General features: G+C 40.1%; 1 protein-coding gene across 1 annotated transcript in view; it reads left to right on the forward strand.

Moving 5' to 3' along the window:
• Positions 1-20201, forward strand: part of LOC113587827 (uncharacterized) — a 28284-nt gene extending 8083 nt beyond the window's left edge. Inside the window, exons 9-23 of the mRNA XM_081715709.1 lie at positions 76-234; positions 4547-4729; positions 4823-4997; positions 5256-5456; positions 8946-9110; positions 9431-9570; positions 10086-10151; positions 10420-10547; positions 11115-11226; positions 11572-11646; positions 12538-12681; positions 18414-18587; positions 18960-19025; positions 19362-19513; positions 19840-20201. Of these exons, the coding sequence (XP_081571835.1) occupies positions 76-234; positions 4547-4729; positions 4823-4997; positions 5256-5456; positions 8946-9110; positions 9431-9570; positions 10086-10151; positions 10420-10547; positions 11115-11226; positions 11572-11646; positions 12538-12681; positions 18414-18587; positions 18960-19025; positions 19362-19513; positions 19840-19912 (2013 nt within the window). The 3' untranslated portion in view covers positions 19913-20201. The remainder of the gene's footprint in view (positions 1-75; positions 235-4546; positions 4730-4822; positions 4998-5255; positions 5457-8945; positions 9111-9430; positions 9571-10085; positions 10152-10419; positions 10548-11114; positions 11227-11571; positions 11647-12537; positions 12682-18413; positions 18588-18959; positions 19026-19361; positions 19514-19839) is intronic.
• Positions 20202-22230: the final 2029 nt, after the last annotated feature.

Raw genomic sequence — 22230 nt, forward strand, 5'->3', positions numbered from 1 at the left:
GAGCAAAGCAATGTCATACAATGTATGTCATAATGTGTTGTTTAATCACACAGAGCTGTCTAATTTTGCTTGTAGACACCACCTCAGAGTCCATCTCAGACTATGGGAATAGAATCAGCGAAGATGATGAGGATGACGATGATGATGATGTCATGGCATTGTTCCATATTGATTCTTTTCCTGTTAAATGTTTCACAGAGAGGGGAACTCTACACAAAAAGCGCTTTGCTACAGGTTTGCGTGTGTGTCTGTGTTTGTGTACAAATCTTATACAATGTTAAACACATGACTACACACTCATCATTCCTAGGTTGCAAGGTTCATAGGGCCTTATGTGGTAATCTTTTGAGGATTCTTTAGAGCCAAGTTCATCTTCTTTTCCTAAATATTCTGGAAGAATCCTGGAGTTCCATTGTAATACATAACACATAATGCATTGTGTTTCACATAAACACTGCATAGTCCAGTCTATACCATGTAAACACTCCATGAGTCTATTCTGTATAAGTAACAAATAGTGCAGTTTATACCACATAGTACATGGTTCAGTCTGTTCTACATAAATACTGCATAAAGTGGTGTTTGTTATTCTTTAGTATACTTGTATTCCAGTAGCATATTATGTTGCAGCAGATCTTTTTTGGAGGAAGAAACCCAAACTGTGTGGTGCTGTGGTTCACCAGCAGTGCACCCACCCATCCCTGTTCTGGAGCCAATCACCTACTGTGATTTTGAAAAAGAACCTAACCATGAGTGTCTCTGCCTAAGGGAGATTTGAAAAATGCATTAGAACACAGTTGTGCTGGCTCACCCCTGAGGGGTTTGTTAAGTCTGCCTCACCCAATGGGATCTGGAGAAGAACACTAGCAACAGAGATGCTCTTGGAACTCTCATAATTCTACTTTATAAGGAAATATTTTTTATTAAATATTGAAAATACATACTGTACAATTATGCCAAGTAAGTGCTATTTAAAATAGCCTTATCCTTTGGTCAGCTGATTATGCCAGGGGGTTATCTGATGACTGGTAGAGTGTAGGTGTTGATAGCCCAAATCTTGTTCTTCCCATTCAGCTGATTTCTCAGAACTTGACTCACGGTATTTGGCTGTAGATGCTTTCTTTGTGGCCTCTTCTTGATTTCCATTTGCCTGCAAGATTCCAAAGTACTTATAACTGCCCTCAACATCTGCTATCTTACCTTATTGTAGTGTGATCCCCTCAGTTCTAGCTACCTTTCCTCTTCCTGTAACCAATCACACTTATCCAGTCCATATGTCATTCCAGTGTGATTGATGTATATCCTGGTGAGGTGGATTAGTGAGCCGATGTCTCCTTCACTTCTGGCATACAGTTTGATGTCATGTAGCTGGTATCTGTAGCCACTCTTGGACACGAGCAGCAGAACAGCAGCAGGGACCGGTCATGTCCTTAGTGAGATGCCATATTGAACTCTTGATGAATTCATGATGAATTGGGTCTTGGTTCCCAAGTTCAGGGTGTGGGGATGATGATGTTGATATCATCCCGCTGACCTGTTGTCCTGGCTCCCGGCATAGTGGACCGGCGGCATCCACTATGCCGGGAACAGGAACAATACTAGCGGCATCTTCCACACCGGAGGTAGGGACTGGCTGGGCAGCGTCTTCCACACTGGAGGCCGGGACTGGCTGGAAGTCTAGCAATGCAGCAATTTCGGGCCACAGCTAGTCCCAGAATTCTGAGGGTGCAGCTGAGGCAGTCAATGACGGGGCTTAGCCATGGGATCAAACCTGGGAACAGGATGGGTGGCATTCACTATGCTGGGACCCGGCTCAGGATGGGCGGCATCTCTCACACCGGGAACAGGAACCGGCTCAGGATGGGCGGCGTCTCTTACACCGGGAACAGGAACCGGCTCAGGACGGGCGGCGTCTCTCATGCGGGGAACAGGAACCTGCTCAGGACGGATGGCTTGCGGGATAGCCACAGATACTGGTGACCCTGGAGGAACACACAGACACAGAACCCTCTCGGCAGAACCCAGGGCTCACGCGAGTGATAGGGAGCTCGCAGTTGTGCTTTAATGCCCATGGAATACCTAGCCATGGATGGTCTGTGCATTCACTCCGCCAACTCACGCCTTGCACTGCAGGCCGCTCCCCCCTGCAGTGTTGGTCAAGACGGGTAGACTCTCTGCACTTACCTGGGATCTCGTCGTCATCAAAATATACGGGATCCTGCTTCATCCGGGAATGACGAGATGCCCGTGTACCTGCAGCGCCAGGGGATTTGCTATCTCTGAATTGGTGACGCTGAGACGTAATGAACTCGGACTGTGTGGAAACAGCCGGAGTTTCATCCCAGCAAAACCACCTCCCAGAGTCTTGCTCTCTTGCGCCGTCCTTGTTTGGCTGTTCATTCAGTAACGTTGCGCAGTAAGGAGGCAGACGCATGTGCAGAGAAGAGCAAGATTTAATAGGTGCAAAGCCAGAATCAGAGTCTTTGTCGTAGTCCAGGGTCAAAGAGACAACATGGAGTGTACGGGGATACATGATTAACAAGACAAGGGCTAGGATACATGAAAGCTAGAAGACACAAAGCAAAAGTACACAAAGGCAAATGGGAAGCAGGCTATAACAAAGACTAGGGAACAGGAGGCTAAGATAACACTAACACACGGAGTGCAAACTTACAGGCTTTGCAAAAACATCAAAACAACCAAACACATAACTGCAGTGAAGCATAACAATGAACAGCCAAAACACAGTGACCAAGACAGAGTAAAAAAAAAAAAGGTAGAAAGAAGGGACAGGTACAAGCAATCAAACCAGGGGAGGAGCAAATGAAACTAAGGCATGGAACAAAAACACACAAGACAGGGAAACCACGGAAGCTGGAACCTGGGATGGACTAATTATGATGATTTGGTACAGTCAGCATTTAAGGCAGAAGCTTCTGAAATTTGATTTCTGAATGATAGTGGCGGTTTCTGTCCGGGTAGATACCAATGTAATTATGACATTGTTGCCCTGTGGCACATGACGACAAAATATAAAGTACCTTACAACTGAAACCAGTACAAAGAAAAGCTGTAGGGGAAGACAGCCACTCTCACAAGTGCTGTCTCAGTAACCTTAGAATGCTAATTAATACTATTAATATTAATAACAATAATTAATAATTATTAAAACATACATGTATGTAATAAACACAGATCTAGACAATCCCTTCTTGATCCAATAATCCACAATCAATGCATGCATAATAAATATGACAGATTTCTCCATAAGATCTAATGGAAATGATGGTAGTTTAAAATGACTCCCTTCAGCATAGAGCCTCTCTGTAGGCATAATGGTTTAGAGCGTGCCAGACAGCTGCCGAGAGAGAGAGAGAGAGAGAGAGAGAGAGAGAGAGAGAGTGAGAGAGTGAGAGTGAGAGAGAGTGAGTCTATGTGTGTGTTTTCGGTCGCCGAAAACATCTGGATAACGCCGATTCAAACACGTTCTTGACGGAAATACTGTACAATTTCTGTTTTAGCCACCAGATGGAACCACACCAGTGGTTTCAAAGTATATATTTTAAAGTCAGTATTAGAGTATCTCAGAAATTATACTGACTCACCTAACCTGAAACAAACAGATTAGATGGAGGTAAATTGTACTGAATTTTAAAAGTCAGAAATAGCAATTATTACGGTGTTTGTGTGAAGGTTCTTCGGCAATTAATTTATTCTTTGATCGGCCTGTAACATTATTGCGAAATATGAAGGACAGACTAGAAGACGTAATACCGTCAATTCATCACTTATTCTCGACACATAAAATGTAAAATGTGAAATCATTTACGAGATACCTCTGTATTATGAGATGCATATGTATTTTAGCTGAAGGTAAAACAGCAACTTTCTAATTTTAACAAGGATTATATAGTATATAAATGTTTTAAAATCACGTTACAAGTTGACAAATAATGTTTAAAAAGATCTAAAATATGTGTAGTTTAATGGGCTAGACCATATATGTCCTATGGTATTCTAACTTGAATACTCTTTATTCTCTGGTGTTTCTCAGAAACCGACAGCCATTATTTTATTAGTTATACGAGCGTTATTCGAGCGTTCTCTGAACGTTCTCCGGACGCGGTAGTGAAAGGAGCCAGCTGAAAAGTTTCCTTTCCCCTACATCAGGTTATTTCCTTTGTGTTCTGAGGAGCAGGTGCGGCCGCCATCCTGGACATGAAATTTGTAGAAATCACAAGTAAGACTCTTACTTGACTGAACATTCAATTGGGAGCCGCATCGTGGTACACTGACATTATAACTCCTATACGAACGAGGATATACACGGCAGAATTAGGATTAGGGCGTTTTGTTAAACCGTATATAACCGTGGCCTATGAAATGTTAGTTTGTCATTTATTTAGAAACAAAAACATAGTTCGAGATTTATTTTGAAAAGCAGTTTAATTCTCTTTGACTGTACACGCGATTTAAAGTTATGCTACTGTACATAATTTGAGGCTTTATAACTGCTATTTAATTTTACTGTCGTTTTCCTGAACAGACGACTGACTGTGGGACGACGCATTTTATAATGAAGCCATTAGCCTTTTTAAACTTTATACCGAATGAGGAGTTGATTCAGTTTTTCCACTGCAAAAAGACGGAAATGTCCTGCATGGAGCAACCGAACACGTTCCTCAACCAGCTGCGAGACCATGATTTGGTCCCAGAAAAACTATATAAGGCAAGAATTGCTTTTCAGTCACCTTCTTTCTATTAAATAACAACATAGCTAGCCAGTCTTCTTGTGCACCTCTCTCTCTCTCTATTCTTGCAGAAGGTGATAAGGATGAGGTATAAGGAGAAGAAAAAGGATGGTGTGTATGAGGTTTTGGACAGGCTGGAGAAGGAGAGAAGCGACAAGGTGAAGGTGTTTTGGAGATGTGTATTCCATGGCCACATCCTGCAGAAATACCCAGTTCTGTGTGGGCTCAGAAAAAGCCTGATGGATGGTCCGTTCCTCTCAGACACTTATACAGCTTCTCAATCTGTGCAACTGCTCATTCTATAATGTTCTCTACTTGTAAACCTACTACTGAAATTCTTGTTTTTACTTATTCAGCATTTACAGTATGCATGTGTATGACTGAACGTTAATTTGTTCTGCTGTGATATTTTTATGTGTGTAATGGTTCCACCCACTGTTGTATTTTGTTTTTCCTGTAGTTGTTTTGACTTCAAGCACTTTTTCATGGTGATCTTTCATTCAGGGTCTTACAAATTCTATGCAAAACTCCTTGATTCAGAGGAGTTGAAAGATTCACCCCAGAGTGAAGAAAACACAGCAAAGAAGCAGAGAAGAAGAAACAAGAGAAAGAAAAGTGTTGAAGAGACTGAGGATGATGAGCAGCCCAGCCCATCCTCTTCTTCCTCCCCCAACCAACAGAAAAGCCCCAAGAAGCCCAAATTCTGTAAGTCTGTTGCGTTACCTGTAATGGTGTCGCGTTATCTATAATTGTGTTGTGTTCCATGTAATAGCATTTCATTCCCTGTAATGACATTGCATTACGTGTGATGGTGTGGTATTACCACCACACCTGTAATGATGTTTTATTCCCTGTAATTGCATGGTTTTACCTCTAATAGTATTGTGCTCCCTGTAGTGGAGTTGCATTCCCTGTAATGGAGTTCCATTATCTGTAATGGTCTTGCATAATGGCGTTACATTCCCTGTAACGTTTTCTATAACGATGCAGAATTCTCTATAATGGCATTGCGTTTCCTGTGATGGTGTTGCATTCCCTGTAATGCTGTTGTGTTTCCCTGTGATGGTGTTTTACTCCTTTTTGGATATACTGTAGCACTGCTAGTGATTTGTCTAACATTAATGATATGGTAGAAGAGGCTGTGTAGAAACATGGAATTGTGCTAGTTTGCTTTTGTTGTTATTGTGATAATTTTTCATAACGTGTGCATGGTTGTATGATCTTTATGTATATGATATATGCATATTATATAGTGGTGTGCAAATACTCATACCTTTACTGTGATTGTCATTGGAATGATCATATTAATAGTTAACTGACATGGGTTTTTCAATGGCCAATGCCAATATTTATAGAGCAGAGAGGCAGATGACTAATATATAATGTTCACTAGTAATCAAAAATTTTAACTTTGTAAAAAACAAAACAAAAATTTTGGCCAGTGTATATTATGTCAAAATTAAATTAAAATTAATTAATTAATTAATCAATGAATTGGTTGACCACTGGCAAACTAAGAAGGAATTAAATATAAGTATAAAAGATAGGTTTTATAGAAAGAAGTAAGGCATTGTACATTTCTTTTGTCTGCATGGGTCTTGTCTTGAATGTTTCTGGATGTAGGTCTGAGCATAGGTCCTTATAGAGTATCTGGATAGAGTTGTTATTTTAAAGTGACAGGGCTGTCAGTAAACAGTGGCATGCAAAGGTTAGCAGCAGTGCAAATACACAGCAGGCAAATTAGCAGCTTCAGATGATTAATATTACATATTGCACACATATATTCATGTAAAATGCAATCTTATATTTAGAGGTGCATGTTATATTGGCAGCCAATATTTTATTTTCCATTAAAGCCAATTTTGAGTTTGTCATTATCAATTCGATGTGATATTAGACTTTCAACCGATAACTGGTTATCGAATTGGCTCAAGAAATTCAATATTAGTGCATCCCTACTTATATTTTTCTAATGGTGTCTTGGCAGGTTGGTATAGGAGGTTTATTGTGCTGAAGTAAAGATTTCAATGTCAGTGCAGAAGCTGGTACACCTATAGCACCACATAGAAGGCAAGAAAGTGATAAGGTTTGTAGGGTCATAGCAAATGGTGATTTGCTCTGTGAAGACAGTAGGAGCTCCAGATTATTTGAAGAGGTGACAGCTGGGCTCCGATGACTCTCTGGGCACACGGTTGATGACCTGCTATCTGTCTGTGGTGCAGCTGGTGAACCATGTTGACATGCAGTACATAAGGATGCTCTCAGTACTACAGCAGTAGAAGGTAACAAGCAGATCTTTGCTGAGACTGACTTTCTTTATTGAGCTCAGAAATTAGTACCAGTGTATTGGCAGTCTATTATACATCCTGCAACATGTGGACGCCCCGGAATTTGAAGCTTTCCACCATGTCTCCATTGATGAAGAGAAAAACTATGGTCTGAGCCAGGCACTGAAGGCAGACTCATGACACCAGTGTTCAGTATTAGAGAGGAAGAGTGATGTTTTCCCAGTCCAAGTGTCTGAGGACAGTCAGTCAGGAAGGCCAGGAGCCAGGTGCAGGGGTACTGGTTGAGGACTGTCTGGCTCTTAGTGGCTAATCCGGCTCGAAGGACGGCATGTTACAACCATTTCACTGCGAGTTATACTGTGTATGACTATGTATGTGACAAATAAACCAAACTTGAAACTAATCTATTTAGAACTAGATCAGTGGTGATGGTCTTGAAGCATTTGTGGACAACTGCCTGTGGCAGAGTCAGGTTTTTTTGCGGGGGAGGGGGGGCAGCAGTCCTCAATTTTCATCTGTTAATTCACCCGTGTTACCCTTGTCAGGTGTATGTAGTGTAGCTTTAGCCTCACTTATTTAACACACTAGAGCATAAGTCAGTGCAGTGTCCATTCTACAGAAGTGCTTTTGGAGTGTCTGCAGTATAATTGTTTATTAGTTTTATCACAATTAAAATCTTCCTCAGTCAACCAGGTTTTTAAAAACATTGTGAAAAATCATCAACAGCACACATTTTAATTAGTGATCTCAACAATAATTCAAAGTTGTAGGAGGTGACAGAACAAAAGCATGTGAATTAATGAGGTGTATTGGTGTGTTCCTGAGCTCCAACGTTCCCTTTAACTGCTGCAGGTAAATGGGGTAAAAGCATCTGTACTGAAGAACGTTGGTTTTAGGGTGTTGGGGAGGGGGATCTGAAGCCCTGGTTAGAAATTTTCATCAGGTAATTCACCCTTGTCACATGGCAGCTGGGAGAACAACACTTGGAGGGAGAGTGAGTATACACCCCTCTAAGAGTACATACAATTTTGCTCTCTCAGGCTCCCAGCCACAGATGGCTGTGGGATCACTGGGGATCAAACTCCTGACAATAGGCCAAATGCTCTTCTGTTGCACCACTCAGGAGCCTGACAGAGACCTGCTGAAAATGCTGAATATCTCTGCTAGTTGAGCATCAAAGCCTTGCCGCATTCATCCAGGAATTCGAGCAGGACCTGCCGCTTTCCTGGAGTTCGCACTGCTGATCACCCGTCTCACGATGTGTCATGGGTGTGTAGTATAAGTGTTGAGTCTGATCCTGTGGACTGTCATCTGGTTGCTGTTTCCTTGTTACTGAAATTGGGCAAAGAATCTGTGAGCTGCTCAGATAGTTAAGTCTCACTGGTCTTGGGGGTTTTATGGACAGGATATATTCCATCCACATCCTGGGTTATTACTTGTGAAGTAATAACCCAGGACCTCTACCTTCTGCTTGTGAGCCATTTTAACAAGCCCTATGACCTTTTCAGGTTGGCCCTGGTGATACTGTATTCTGCAGCATTGCTGGACCTGTAGGTTGCCAATTATTTTAGAGTCCATACACCAGTTGCTATGCATGTATTTGCATGCACAACAACCCTACCCACCCCCAGCTCGAAAGCTGCACCAGGAGTCATGGAGTGTAAGCAGGTTTTTTAAATTTGTTTGCATCTGTCCTAGCAGAGTAAAAGACAGCTCTGCCCTCTCAGCTCCTCAAAAAGCTCCAGCCCTTGTTAGTCCACAGTCCTCTTTAATTCTTTATGCATTATTCTCTCTATGGTTCTCTGATAATGTACATGATTCAGGGGATGTCTGTGTAAAAGTTTGATTATGTTTGTTGTGTGTGTTTGTGTGGGTGTGTTGCTCCACCCCTCTCTTTTAATGTCAGCATCTAGTGAAGAAATGGAGGAATCAGTTGAGCAGAGAGAGGAGAGAGAGGAGGAGGATGAAGAGGAAGGAGAGGCAGTGGATTTATCTGAGTTTCAGGCTCCTTCTTTGCCAGTCAGCTGTGGGTCTGTCAGTGGGGTTTTATTCAAAAGCAGATTTGCTTCAGGTAGGTGTATGTAGTGTATGCAGGTGTTTACAGTTTAGCCTCATGTTACTTAACACACTAGAGCATAAGTCAGTGCAGTGTGGATTCTGCAGAAGTGTTTTTGGAGTGTATAACTGTTTATTGGTTTTATCACAATTAAAATCTTCATCTGACAATCAGGTTGTTTAAAAACAATGTGAAAAATATTTGACAGAACACATTTTAATTAGTGTTTCTCAGCAATAATTCAAAGATGTAGGAGGTAACAGAACAAATGCATGTGAATGATTGAGGTGTATTGGTGTGTTCCTGAGCTCCAACGTTCCCTTTAACTGCTGCAGGTACGCGGGGTAAAAGCATCCGTACGGAGGAACGTTGGTTCACTCCAGAGGAGTTTGTGAAGCAGGAATTAACTCTGACAGATGGGTGCTGGAAAAGAGATATAAAATGTCACAGCAAAACATTAAGCGACCTACTTCAGGTAATATGAGAGACCTCCTTGAGCTGATGGTGGAAACTGAGACAGAGTGTACAGGAAACCAGAGCTTTGTAAATAACAGAGATAATGGTAGTTTATGTTTCTAGTGGCCTGGAGAAGCCCAGATGGAGTGTATGTTCTGTGAGTTTACATTTGCGGCATTTAGCTGATACGTTTATGCAAAGCAACTTACTGAATAGAACTTGAGCAATTAGGGTTATGGGTCTTGCTCAGGGATATAATGGCTGTTACCTGGTGGTGATGGGGCTTGAACTGGCAACCTTCTGATTACTAGTTGAGTACCTTAACCACTTAAGTGCATGATAGGTGTTAGAAGAGCAGGGAGGGAGGAAAAGAAGCCGGAGGGTTGTTTTAGGTTTATTACCCGTGTTTGTGCAGGTAACACCCTTTCTGAGGTAACAAACTAAAACAGTGGACCCATAACCAGTGTTTAATAGGGCTGTTTTTATTTAACATGGATTCAGGTCAAATTTAATATTTGTATTTTGTGTCTGTAGAAGATTCTGAAGGTGCATTCACTGCTGTGCAAGTGTGACCTCTGCAGTCCTACAGAGCAGGAGCTGGTGAGTGGGAAAGCAGTTCCAGAGCTCAGACTAGAAATACCTGAATATCCTGTATAACAAAAAATCTAAATATTACTGAAGGACTGTTAAACTCTGTTTAAGCATTACTGTTTGGCCATTTCTAATGTTACAACATTACTACATTTTTCTGTTTTAATTGAATGGCGAGGCACAGATTGAATAAATGAGATAATACATATACGATTTTAATATAATTCTGTAAATATTTAAGACAGCTTCTTTTTTCTTTGTTTTCTCTCATTACCAGCTGGATCAAGATAACGATGATGAGTGCTTCATCTGTAACTCTGATGGACATTTGGTGTGTTGTGACGAGTGCCCCCGAGCTTTTCATTGTCACTGCCACATTCCAGCTCTACACAACAACACACTGGGGTGAGAAAGAGAAGGAGAGAGGGAGAAAGACAGATGCATCGAGAGTAACAGATAGGCGTGAGAGTAGCAATATTATGTCTTTTTGTACATAAGTGTGTGTGTTTGCGTGTGTGTATGTTCGCGTGAGTGCACATTGACACAGTGTGTGTTATCACAGGTTGTTATCCACTTGTCACAGCATGGCTTGTTATTCACCAGTTTTCCATTTTTTAAAAATAAGAAGAAAAAGCTGATAAATATACCCACTTACCAGGTGTCCATCATGACTCACTGGGTTTAGATAGTTGGGGAGGGGATTTGAAGTCCTGGTTAGGAAATGATACCCCTGACTACAAGAGAAGGTTTCTAACAGCATCAGTTCATCCACTAAAATATATTATATATATATAGTATGTTTGTAAACTTTGTGGTGTAAAGGTTCCTAAATTAGTTTCTTCATTTGATTTGTTTGGTTGGTTGTTGATTGCCAAAGTTCCTGAGAAATATCCTGTGTGAGGTTGTTAATTACTAACCTTATATAGACCATTAACTGTTGATTGTGCACTCTGTGTGTGTGTTGACGCACAGTGACAAGTGGATGTGCACTTACTGTGTGCTGAAGAATAACCAACATTGGTTGCGTCACGGAACCATGACTGAAGAACAAGCTTTGGATTGTCCCGTTTCTCAGTACATCCTGGTAACTCTGCCCACAAACACACATACATACAAACACACCCACTAAACAAAGACACGTTTATACAGTACTGTACCAAATTCTTGCACCCAGTTGGTTAAGAAACTGTTTAAAGCTATTTGTCATGGAAGTATTTACTGGTGGAAATAAAATTCATGACACAATATAACACTTTCCCAAGCTTCTTCTTTGATTTTCAATGCTTTTATAGTTTGTTAGGGCAGGGTTCTATGTTGCCCTCCTGTAAGGGTAGTGTGGATGGGTTAGGTTAACAGCCGCACTAATGCAGGAGAAACACTGCATAAACATCAGTAAGTGTTTGTGTGTCTGTGTATGTTCCTTTGTCAGCACTGTGAGTATTTGCTGTTGTGTATGTATAAAGAGGACACACAGCGTGTGTTTAGTAAAGACCCCAGCACAGTGGTAAGTCTTGCACTTCTTTAATACTCCCATTACCTTTATTTTCACCTCTGACTTCAATTTCTAAATATTCATACTGTTACTTACTTCAATGTTCATCGAATGCTGACAAATTATACTATACTAGTGTAACATAGCTGCTGGCCCGAGTGCCGCAGGGCGCATGGCAGGACGCACAGACTTCCTTGTTCGTGCAGAACATTTATTGACATTACACATTTAAGACAACGGTGGCACTCACGTATAACACATATAATGAACATAACTATACACTTAACATTAAAGGATAAACACCTACACTTTGACATGGGACAAACTAACGTTACGGCTACACACATCTAGTTAAACACACATAGCGACAATGATCAACAATGGGAGTGCACATGGACAGGGGTTTAAATAGGCGTAAGACATTAACACTAAATCCTGTACACGTGTGTGCAATCCGGGGGGCGTGGTTACAACACAAATAAACACAGTACATATGGATCCCCGTGCACTCGGCGGGCCGTACCACGTGATTTATGGGGGCTGGAGCAGCCCGTGACAACTAGCAGTCTAAATGTGTGCAGTCTAGCCAGTGTAACTTCAAAAATACCTGTATGACATACGTAGGGCAAATATTAATGTACATCATTATCTTAGCATCACAATGTAACATTCAACGTTACCTAAGTTATTGCCATAATTGGACATGTTTTTATTCACCTTAATTATTAGACAATTACTTCAAGTAGACTTGAAGTAATAAATCCACAATTATACAATGATCGCAAACAAACAACCCGTAATGTTTCATAAAACATTATTTAAAGGCACGGGAACCTGGAAATGGTGGTCTATATGGTTGTCTTCACTGGCTTCATGCTGTGGGTCTCCATTGCTCTTGCACAGGTGCGTAGGTACAGGGACTTCATCTCTGAGCCCATGTGGTTGGACAGAGTGAAGGACAAACTTCACAGTCAAAAATATGAAACACTGCGACACTTTGTGTCTGACATCAGTCTCATCTTCCAGAACTGTACCACCGTTAACAGGGTGAGAGACAAATACAGTGAATATAGAGACATGCAGGGAACTGTACATACAGAAAGTTACATAATTTAGGAGGTTTAATCATCATTCAAGGTCTGTGTATATTCAGAATGATGCATTGGTTGTTAATGAACTGTAATCACCTGGTTGAGACCTGGCTTACTGTAATGTAATATTAATGTAACAATTAAATATTTTACGTAATATATTGAATTTTGTTACTGTTACTGCAGTTACTACTTAAAATAATGACTTCGTGTCTTTTTTTTCTCACTGTTTATAGGATAATCATTTGATAATAATGATGGGATCCACACTAAGCCAGATGTTTGAGCGGGAGTTCAAAACCATCTTTAATATCCAATAGTATCTTTCCTCAGTCAGAAGCCTTCATCTCATAACATAAATAACAGGGCATTTTCCTCTAGGATTTGTTATATGAAACTAATCTTTCTAATTTAATCCTGTTTGCTGTGGTCATATTATCAAATGCTGAACAAACGTATATTCATTATCATATTTCGTATATATGTGTAGGTGTTTCTTGTAATTCTTTTAAGTCCAAAGTTTATTAGTCCAAAGCTTATTAGTGGACAAATAAAGTCAATTCAATTCACTTCATACAACGCTTTATTGTGAGTTGTTCTTTTCAAATAATCATAGTACGTTGGAAAGGAAAATGGAAAAGATTTAAGCAGAATTAATGATGAGAAGCTTTAGCTCACGAGAGCTACAATAACTATGCCCCGTTGCTCTGTTCCAGTCCTTCCAACACCATCTCACATATTTCCCCCATTTGCCTGGCATATCAGTGGTTTGCCAATAGGCTGCTAGTTTCGCACTCTGTCTCTCTCTGCCTCTTTCTCACTCTCAAAATATACTAAAAGTAAAACTCCATTATATTCGTCAGTGGTCCTTCCGTTACATTTTCAACTAATTTTTACAATTTTGTACATCACTACCTGTCATGTGTGGGAGGGTTAGTGAAATCTCTAAAGATGATCATTGAATGATGCTGCTTTGCATCGGTAAGGTCAACAACTGGACAAAATACCTACATAATGAACAGACAACAGGCACATCTGACGGCATTGGACTCAAATGACACTTATGAAAAGTAGCTGGCTACACATCTGTGTGAGAAGTCGGTGCTCTTTCCTAATGTGCATTATTAACATGAAAGTAAAGTGTGATATCAATGTTATTTTGAAGAAAAAATGGCTTGCTAGCTACGTAGCTATAATCTACAAGCAACAGAAAAATAAATGCAGTAGCTGAACTGAACTCATGGTGTGCCAATGCAAGCCCTATTTTGAGGCATGTTTTCAAGATTATAAAGATGATAAAAGTTAAGGTTATAAAAATGAAGGCTTGTTATTGATTTTATATAGTGATATTTTTTCTGCCACAAACAGGCACGGTTGTAACGTTCTGAGCATGTACAGAGTCGCTCGAAGTAATGCAGCTTTATTAGAGAATATGCATAGTCCACAATCAGAATCCAAAGTACACAAGCCAAGGTTGTAATCAAGAAATCAGTCCAGGAGCAACCGGAAAATAGGGAACAGGCAGAGAGCAAATCCAAAATACAGGCAGAGCTGAAACAAACCAGAATGCCAGACAAAGCTAAATAATGGCTCAGAAACGAGTAGACGAGACATCGCAAAGAGTGCCCACAAACACGGTGTTTAAATACAGAAACTAATGAGAACTAACACAATACTTATTGAAATAACTTATTGAAACAAACGAGGAGGTGGAGAAAACGAAACTAAGGACTGGAACACATGAAGATCATGAAGTCAGGGAAACAGGAGAAGCTCCGGTCCACGAACATGACAGTATACACCATATCAGAGTCCATTTCGACTATGGGACTAGTAACAGTGAAGATGATGATTAAGATGATGAAAATATCATGGCATTGTTCCATGGTGATTCTTTTTCTGTTTCACAGACACAGGAACTCTACACAAAAAGCACTTTGCTACAGGTTTGTGTGTGTGTGTACAAAACTTTTACAATGTTAAACACACGACTACACACCCATCATTTATAGATCACAAGGTTCATAGGGCCCTGTGTGGTAATTGTGCCTTATGTGGTAATCTTTTGAGGATACTTCAAAGGCAAGTTTAGCTTCTTTTCCTAAATGTTCTGGAAGAATCCTGGAGTTTCATTGTAATACATAACACATAATGCAGTGTGTTCCACATAAACACTGCATAGTCCAGTCTACACCACATAAACATTCCATAAGTCTATTCTGTGTAAGTACCAGATATCGTAGCTATAACATATAGTACCTATTTCAGTCTATTCCACATAAACACTGCATAATGTGGTGTTTATTATGCTTCAGTATACTTGTATTCAAATAGCATGATAAGTTGCAGCAGATTTTTTTTTGGAGGAAGAAACCCAAACTGTGTGGTGCTGTGGTTCACCAGCAGTGCACCCACCCATCCCTGTTCTGAAACCAATCACCTATTGTGATTAAAAAAAAAAAACCTAACCATGAGTGTCTCTGCCTCAGGGAGATGTGGAAAATGCATTAGAACAGAGTTGTGCTGGCTCACCCCCGAGGGGTTTGTTAAGTCCGTGTTACCCAATGGGATCTGGAGAAGATACAACACTAGCAACAGAACATCTCTTGGAACTCTCATAATGGTAAAGAACAGTCTGGATATTATTCATATTATTCATTTCTGGTGATGATGCCAGATTTTACAGTTTAAAACCTAGCTAAATAGCCAAACCTGAAACACTCTAAATTCAACCCATTTTAACTTTTATGAACCCGCTCTCTCTCCCGCTCTCTCAGAAAAATAAAAAACCTTGCTTTGAAGTAGTCTGAAAACACCAAGTCTAAGAAAAAAATATTTTGAAGTCTTCTGGCCACATCTGTGCAATTATATTATTTACTATACTGAAATATCAAAGTATAAATGTTTTGACACTCTTTCCAGAGGAAAATATTAGAACTTCATGATGTCAACTGCAAATGCCAGGTCTGCAGAGCACAAAATCTGATATGTCCCACCCTCCCTGGTTTCCATGGTAACCTCACTCAGTATGTCATGACCTCTAGTCTGTATGGATTCAGGTTATGTGCCAGAGCAAGATCACATATCAATATTCTGACTTTTGATTCGTGTGTGTGTTTCTAGGGAGCAGTGGATCTGTTCATTCTGCACCATCAGAGCACATGAACCATCATATTTTAACATGGCACATCACCACATGAATGGTTTTCAGCCATTTTTTTTCTTCCTTTTTTATTTTTTCAATTCCAAAAATGTGATAAATATAAATTATATATAATTTGTCATTAAAGCAAAAGGTGTATTAAAATTGATTGCCTGAAGTATCACTAAAGTATCACTTTTTTATTGCTAGGGCATAAACAAACTAGTGAAAATGAATGTATTGTTTGTGTAGCCTTCTGTTTCCATCCCATATGCTTGCACTGCCAGTGGAGAGTGACGACGGCACCTGTCTCCTCTGAGGTGCGTGGAGTCTGTCACCACACCTCTATAAGGCTGAGCAGCACTGCGGAGGAGACGGGGGACTTCTGTCCACATGACCCACCTGGCAGAGGCTAAGCTGAGTCCGCAGGCTTCCTCACTCTTTCGCTTTACTTTTCTCAACTTCATATCTGTTGTTTGCCATTAGCAGTACAGTGACTAAGCTTTATGAACGGTCTTCCAGCTAAGCTAAGAGTTTTAATTAAAACACAACTGTGTTATTTTCCTTTGTGTAACTGTATTCTTTTGCCTGTAAGGAATTTAATATTCTTTAATAATTCTACTTTATAAGGAAATTTTTTTATTAAATATTTAAAATACATACTGTACACTTATGCCAAATAAGTGCTATTTAAAATAGCCTTATCCTTTGGTCAGCTGATTATGCCAGGGGGTTATCTGATGACTGGTAGAGTGTAGGTGTGGTGTTGATAGCCCAAATCTTGTTCTTCCCATTCAGCTGATTTCTCAGAACTTGACTCACTCTTGACTCACGGTATTTGGCTGTAGATGCTTTCTTTGTGGCCTCTTCTTGATTTCCATTTGCCTGCAAGATTCCAAAGTACTTATAACTGCCCTCAACATCTGCTATCTTACCTTATTGTAGTGTGATCCCCTCAGTTCTAGCTACCTTCCCTCTTCCTGTAACCAATCACACTTATCCAGTCCATATGACATTCCAGTGTGATTGATGTATATCCTGGTGAGGTGGATTAGTGAGCCGATGTCTCCTTCACTTCTGGCATACAGTTTGATGTCATGTAGCTGGTATCTGTAGCCACTCTTGGACACGAGCAGCAGAACAGCAGCAGGGACCGGTCATGTCCTTAGTGAGATGCCATATTGAACTCTTGATGAATTCATGATGAATTGGGTCTTGGTTCCCAAGTTCAGGGTGTGGGGATGATGATGATGTTGATATCATCCCGCTGACCTGTTGTCCTGGCTCCGCCTTGCGGTAGCATTGATGTTGTATCTCGTCGATCTATAGTTCTGACAGCATTTGCTACTTGCTGATGTTAGAGTTAATCTAGATGTTGATGGAGGTTAAAGCCCACTAGGAGAATAGCAAAAATAAAAAAGAATTGACCACCCATTAACAGCTGCCCTAAATGTTGAATTGTTTCATGCAGAAGTCGTTTTTAGTTTACTTTTTAAGTAATGTTACATTAGCATTTGTTCTTCAGTCATCAAGGTTCCTCTGCAAGCTTAATGGTATTTTCACTTAATGGTATTTTCACTTGTCAATGTGTGGACAATTGGAACAGATATCCAAATTATATATTTTCTTTGCTTTTATGTGGTTACACAGTCTTCATCTTCAAAAGCTGTATTAATGCATACGAATATTCTTATACATTTAAATTTAAATATTTTATTTAAGGGGTATTATGACACATTAAGACACACTTAATAAGCCGACTTGGTTTTGGACAGCTACCTAGCTTTGACGACGGAGGCTAGACAGAACGCAGGAAGGAGCCGAGTACGACACAGTGACGTTTATTTACACATAACAACAGCGATCGTAACACTCAGGCAGGCACACGCAAGGTTAAAAACCGACAAACACCAACGATTAGACGAGATCATAAATACACACATAGTAACGACGGAAAACGAGAAACAGTTGTGAGACACGGGCAGGGCGTGGCCATACAAACAAACACACACATGGAATATGGAATATTTGACAAATACCCAGCTATGATATGATATGATATGACAGCAGCCTAACAAGTATGCTAACAAATCTTGATGCAACTGTAGCGGGTATCAAGTCTCTCACTCGCAACAGCCACACTTGTAAGACATTTATTCAGTATACGGCAAACTGTATTTCTGTATGATTTGTCTGTATTCCCCGGGAGAGAAATTGCCCAAGGTTCTCTGGGAAGCCAACTGATTCTTTACCGGTTGAAGATTAGACAGGGAAAGCTCGTAGGTCCTTTGAGGCTCACTACATGGCTAGTGTAGAGCAGGCTTCATTTGTATTTGTAGACCTTCCTCCAGAGTGTCTTGTAGGCATGTTGGTACCATCGCGTTGCTCAGTTAGAGGGCGTCGCGCGTGTCATTTGAGCGTTCTCTGAATTTCGGACACAAGAGGGCGTGGCAATACGGACACACACAAACACGCATGCACAGACACGCACGCGCACGCACACGCACACGCACACATTCGAAGTGGGAGGGGCCGTATCGTGACAGAGCCCCACCTCAAGGGTGCGACTCCCTTTAACTGCTGCAGGTACGCGGGGTAAAAGCATCCGTACTGAGGAACGTTGGTTCACTCCAGAGGAGTTTGTGAAGCAGGAATTAACAGATGGGTGCGGGAAAAGAGATATAAAATGTCACGGCAAAACATTAAGCGACATACCTCAGGTAATATGAGAGTCACATAATTCTAAATAGCAGAAAACACATGAGTTTCCCCACACGTAGGAGAATGAGACGTGAGATCCATGAGCTGATGGTAGAAACTGAGACAGAGTGTATGGCAAACCAAAGCTTTGTAAATAACAGAGATCAAGGTAGTGTAAATTTTTAGTGACCTGGAGAGTATGTTCTGTAGGTTTGTCAGATGGAGTTGCATGATGGAGGTGTTAGAAGAGGAGTGAGGGAGGGAAAGAAGCAGGAGGGTTGTTCAAACAGGTAACAGGTTGGAGCAGTGGGCCCAGAGCCAGTGTTTAATAGGGCTGTTTTTATGTGACATGGATTCAGGTCAAATCTAATATTTGTATATTGTGTCTGTAGAAGATTCTGAATGTGCATACACTGATGTGCAAGTGTGACCTCTGCAGTCCTACAGAGCAGGAGCTGGTGAGTGGGAAACCATCTCCACAGACTAAAATATATAGGGTAGAAAAACCTGATTGTCCTGTATAATATAAGAAAATATTTCTGATTGACTATGAAACTCTGTTTAGTAATGCCCAAATGGTAATGCTTAATGCTACTATATTACTACATTGTTACATACACAGATTGAATAAATGAACTAATACATATAAGATTTTTATTTCATTTTGTAAACATTTAAGGCAGTTTCTAATACAGTATCTTTCTTTGTTTTCTATCATTACCAGTTGGTTCATGGTGGCCTATTGCGCTGTCTTTGCTGGCCTCATGCTGTGGGTCTCTGTTGCTCTCGCACAGGTGCACTGGTACAGGGATGTCACCTCTGAGCCCATGTGGTTGGACAAAGTGAAGGACAAACTTTACAGTCAAAAATATGAAACACTGCGACACTTTGTGTCCGACACCAGGCTCATCTTCCAGAACTGTAACACCTTTAACAGGGTGAGGGACAAATACAGTGAATATAGAGACATGCAGGGAAATGTAGATATAGAAAATTGTATAATGATTTAGAACGTTTAATCAGCATTCAAGGTCTGTGTATATTCAGACTGATGCATTGGTTGTTAATAATTGTAACCACCTGGTTGAGAACTGGCTTACTGTAATGTAATATTAATGTAACAAATATTTTTACCTAGTATATAGAGTTTTGTTACTGCAAATTTTAATCATTGTACTGTAAATATCATTTGTTTCAAATCACTTAAAATAATGACTTGGTGTCTTTTTTCTCTCTCACTGTTTATAGGATAATCATTTGATAATTGATTTGATTTGATTTGATGGGATCCACACTAAGGGAGATGTTTGAGCAGGAGTTCAAAACCATCTTTAATATCCAATAGTATCTTTCCTCAGTCAGAAGCCTTCTTTTTATAACATAAGTAACAGGGCATTTTCCTCTAGGCTTTGTTATATGAAACTAATCTTCCTAAATATATCCTGTTTGGTGTGGTCATATTATCAAATGCTGCACAGAATTTATATGTTATCATATTTTATATGGATGTATAGGTGTTTCTTGTAATTCTTGTAAGTGCAAAGCTTACTTTCCTTTTGGGGATAAAGAAATTTGATTAAGTTCAATTTAACTTGAAAAAGTAACCTTGTCACTAAAGCTTAACATTTATATTTTACCAAAGGATTTTGTTACTCAAAGATTTAATAGGCCCTGATATGAATGCTTTGTCTACACATTCCCAAAGTCTGTCTAAAATCTAAAATCTGTCTGAAATCTGCCCTTCAGAAATTTAAACTTGCCCAAAATCTAAGCTTGAAGAGAAACAGGCTATAAATCTACCAGTGTACTACTCTTAAATCTTGGTAGTCTTACTTTTTAAAAATGTATATTCTAATTTATACTTTTGTGAAGCATTTTGTTTACAATGGTATTATTAGTAGTTATTTTAATATTAATAATATAATAATATTGTAACACAGCACATGGAACCCATATGCTTGCAGATAAATGAGGCAGTGCAGGTTTATTAACAGATCCAAACCCAACTTAAAAAGCGCTTTGTCATTTACTCATAGAATGTATCCTATAGTAGGTCAGAGTTCAAGATACCACTGAACTAGAATACTGTTGAAATACAGGGATCACTCTGATACCTAGAAGTGTGAAACAAGTATAAGCTCTATAACAGACAACGATAAGTGCAATAACAAAGAATATCAAACTATACATGCTATATAACATTCAGTTTCAGTTACCCAACAGATGCAGGATCAATGGTCATTTTATAAATTCCACAAATAGAAAAAAGTCATGAGTCTGCATTTGAAGACTGCAAGAGACACTGCTGTCCAGACAGCCAGTGGAAGTTCGTTCCACCATCTGGGAGCCAGGCAGAATAGTCTTGATGTTTGTCTTCCCTGAGACTTGAAGCATGGTGTTTTAAGCCGAGCCGCACATGAGGTTTGAAGTACCTGAGGTACGGATTGGGCACTGACCATTGTCATCATGTATGGAAGGGCTGGACCATTTTTGGCTTTGCAGGTAAGCAGGATTTTAAATCTGATGTGAGCAGCTAATGGAAGCCAATGAAAGGAATGCAGCAGCAGAGTGATGTGAACTTTGGAAGATTGAAGACTAGTTGTGCTGCTGCTTTCTGGATCAATTGTAGAGGTCTGATAGCCTGGTTAACTGCTCACAGAAATACAAAGGGGCATATGTGAAAACCATCCAAACTTCAGATAACCAAAGAGCAGTGTGAGAAGGCAAACAAACCAGCTGAGACATTGTTCAGAAGCTAAAACAGGTAGGTAACAAGAAAAACAGCCAGGGGACTTGCTCAGTGTGCATGAGAAAAACATGGCAGTACTTTGCAATAGGTAAGTGAGCATGTATAGGCTAAATAGACAAATACAATTAGGAACCACACATAGTAACTAGGGGAGGCAGAATAAAGGAACTGGTTCTGACTGGTGGAGTTGGATGTAGTGACAGGTAGGTTGTGAGCAGGTGGCTGATGGCAAATGGAGTCAGAGGCAGGGAGTGCAACTATATTATAATAATTCCAGATCCCAGTTAAGCACATTTAATAGTAATACAATACTATTAAGACTGAATTTGACTTGTACTTCCACTTTTGTGTTCTTTTCTGACCTATACTCTATTCTCCCCTCCAATTCTTTGTGTTAAGTTTTATGTTTCCGTTCCCTTATGATCTCTGATTAGAATTTCAGGTTAAAGAACTATTTTGAACATTTGGACCATCCTTTGAATCTGCTTTCTATTGTCCCTCAAGCTCAAGCGCACACACTATTTTGACTATTTTCTGTTCTGTCTTGTTCTCTTTTTCTGACTTTTCAGGACTCCTTTCCAAACACTTAGTTTTACTGCCTTGCTGTGTAGATTTAATAATTTAATTTATGGTCTTTGAGCTTTTTTTCTTGTAAATGTTTGTACTCTCTTCCTCATCATCCTCAGCAAGTGCTGAATGGATATCTGCAGTAAAGGGAGAGAGCATACATGGTCATGGCTTGAATTTATAGCAGTAGATTTTGTTCCATTGCATGTAAACCCAGATCCTCATTGTATTCTGCAGAGACTTCTACTCCAACCTGTTTTGCAGCTTGTTCCTTATGTCAATTGGGAAAAAGACTGTTCAACAAAGTTGCTCAGTTCTTCAAAATCTCTGTCATCTGCAACATTTGC

This window comes from Electrophorus electricus, chromosome 6, assembly GCF_041902795.1.
Source record: "Electrophorus electricus isolate QZ-2024a chromosome 6, ASM4190279v1, whole genome shotgun sequence".
Taxonomy (NCBI): Eukaryota; Metazoa; Chordata; class Actinopteri; order Gymnotiformes; family Gymnotidae; genus Electrophorus; species Electrophorus electricus.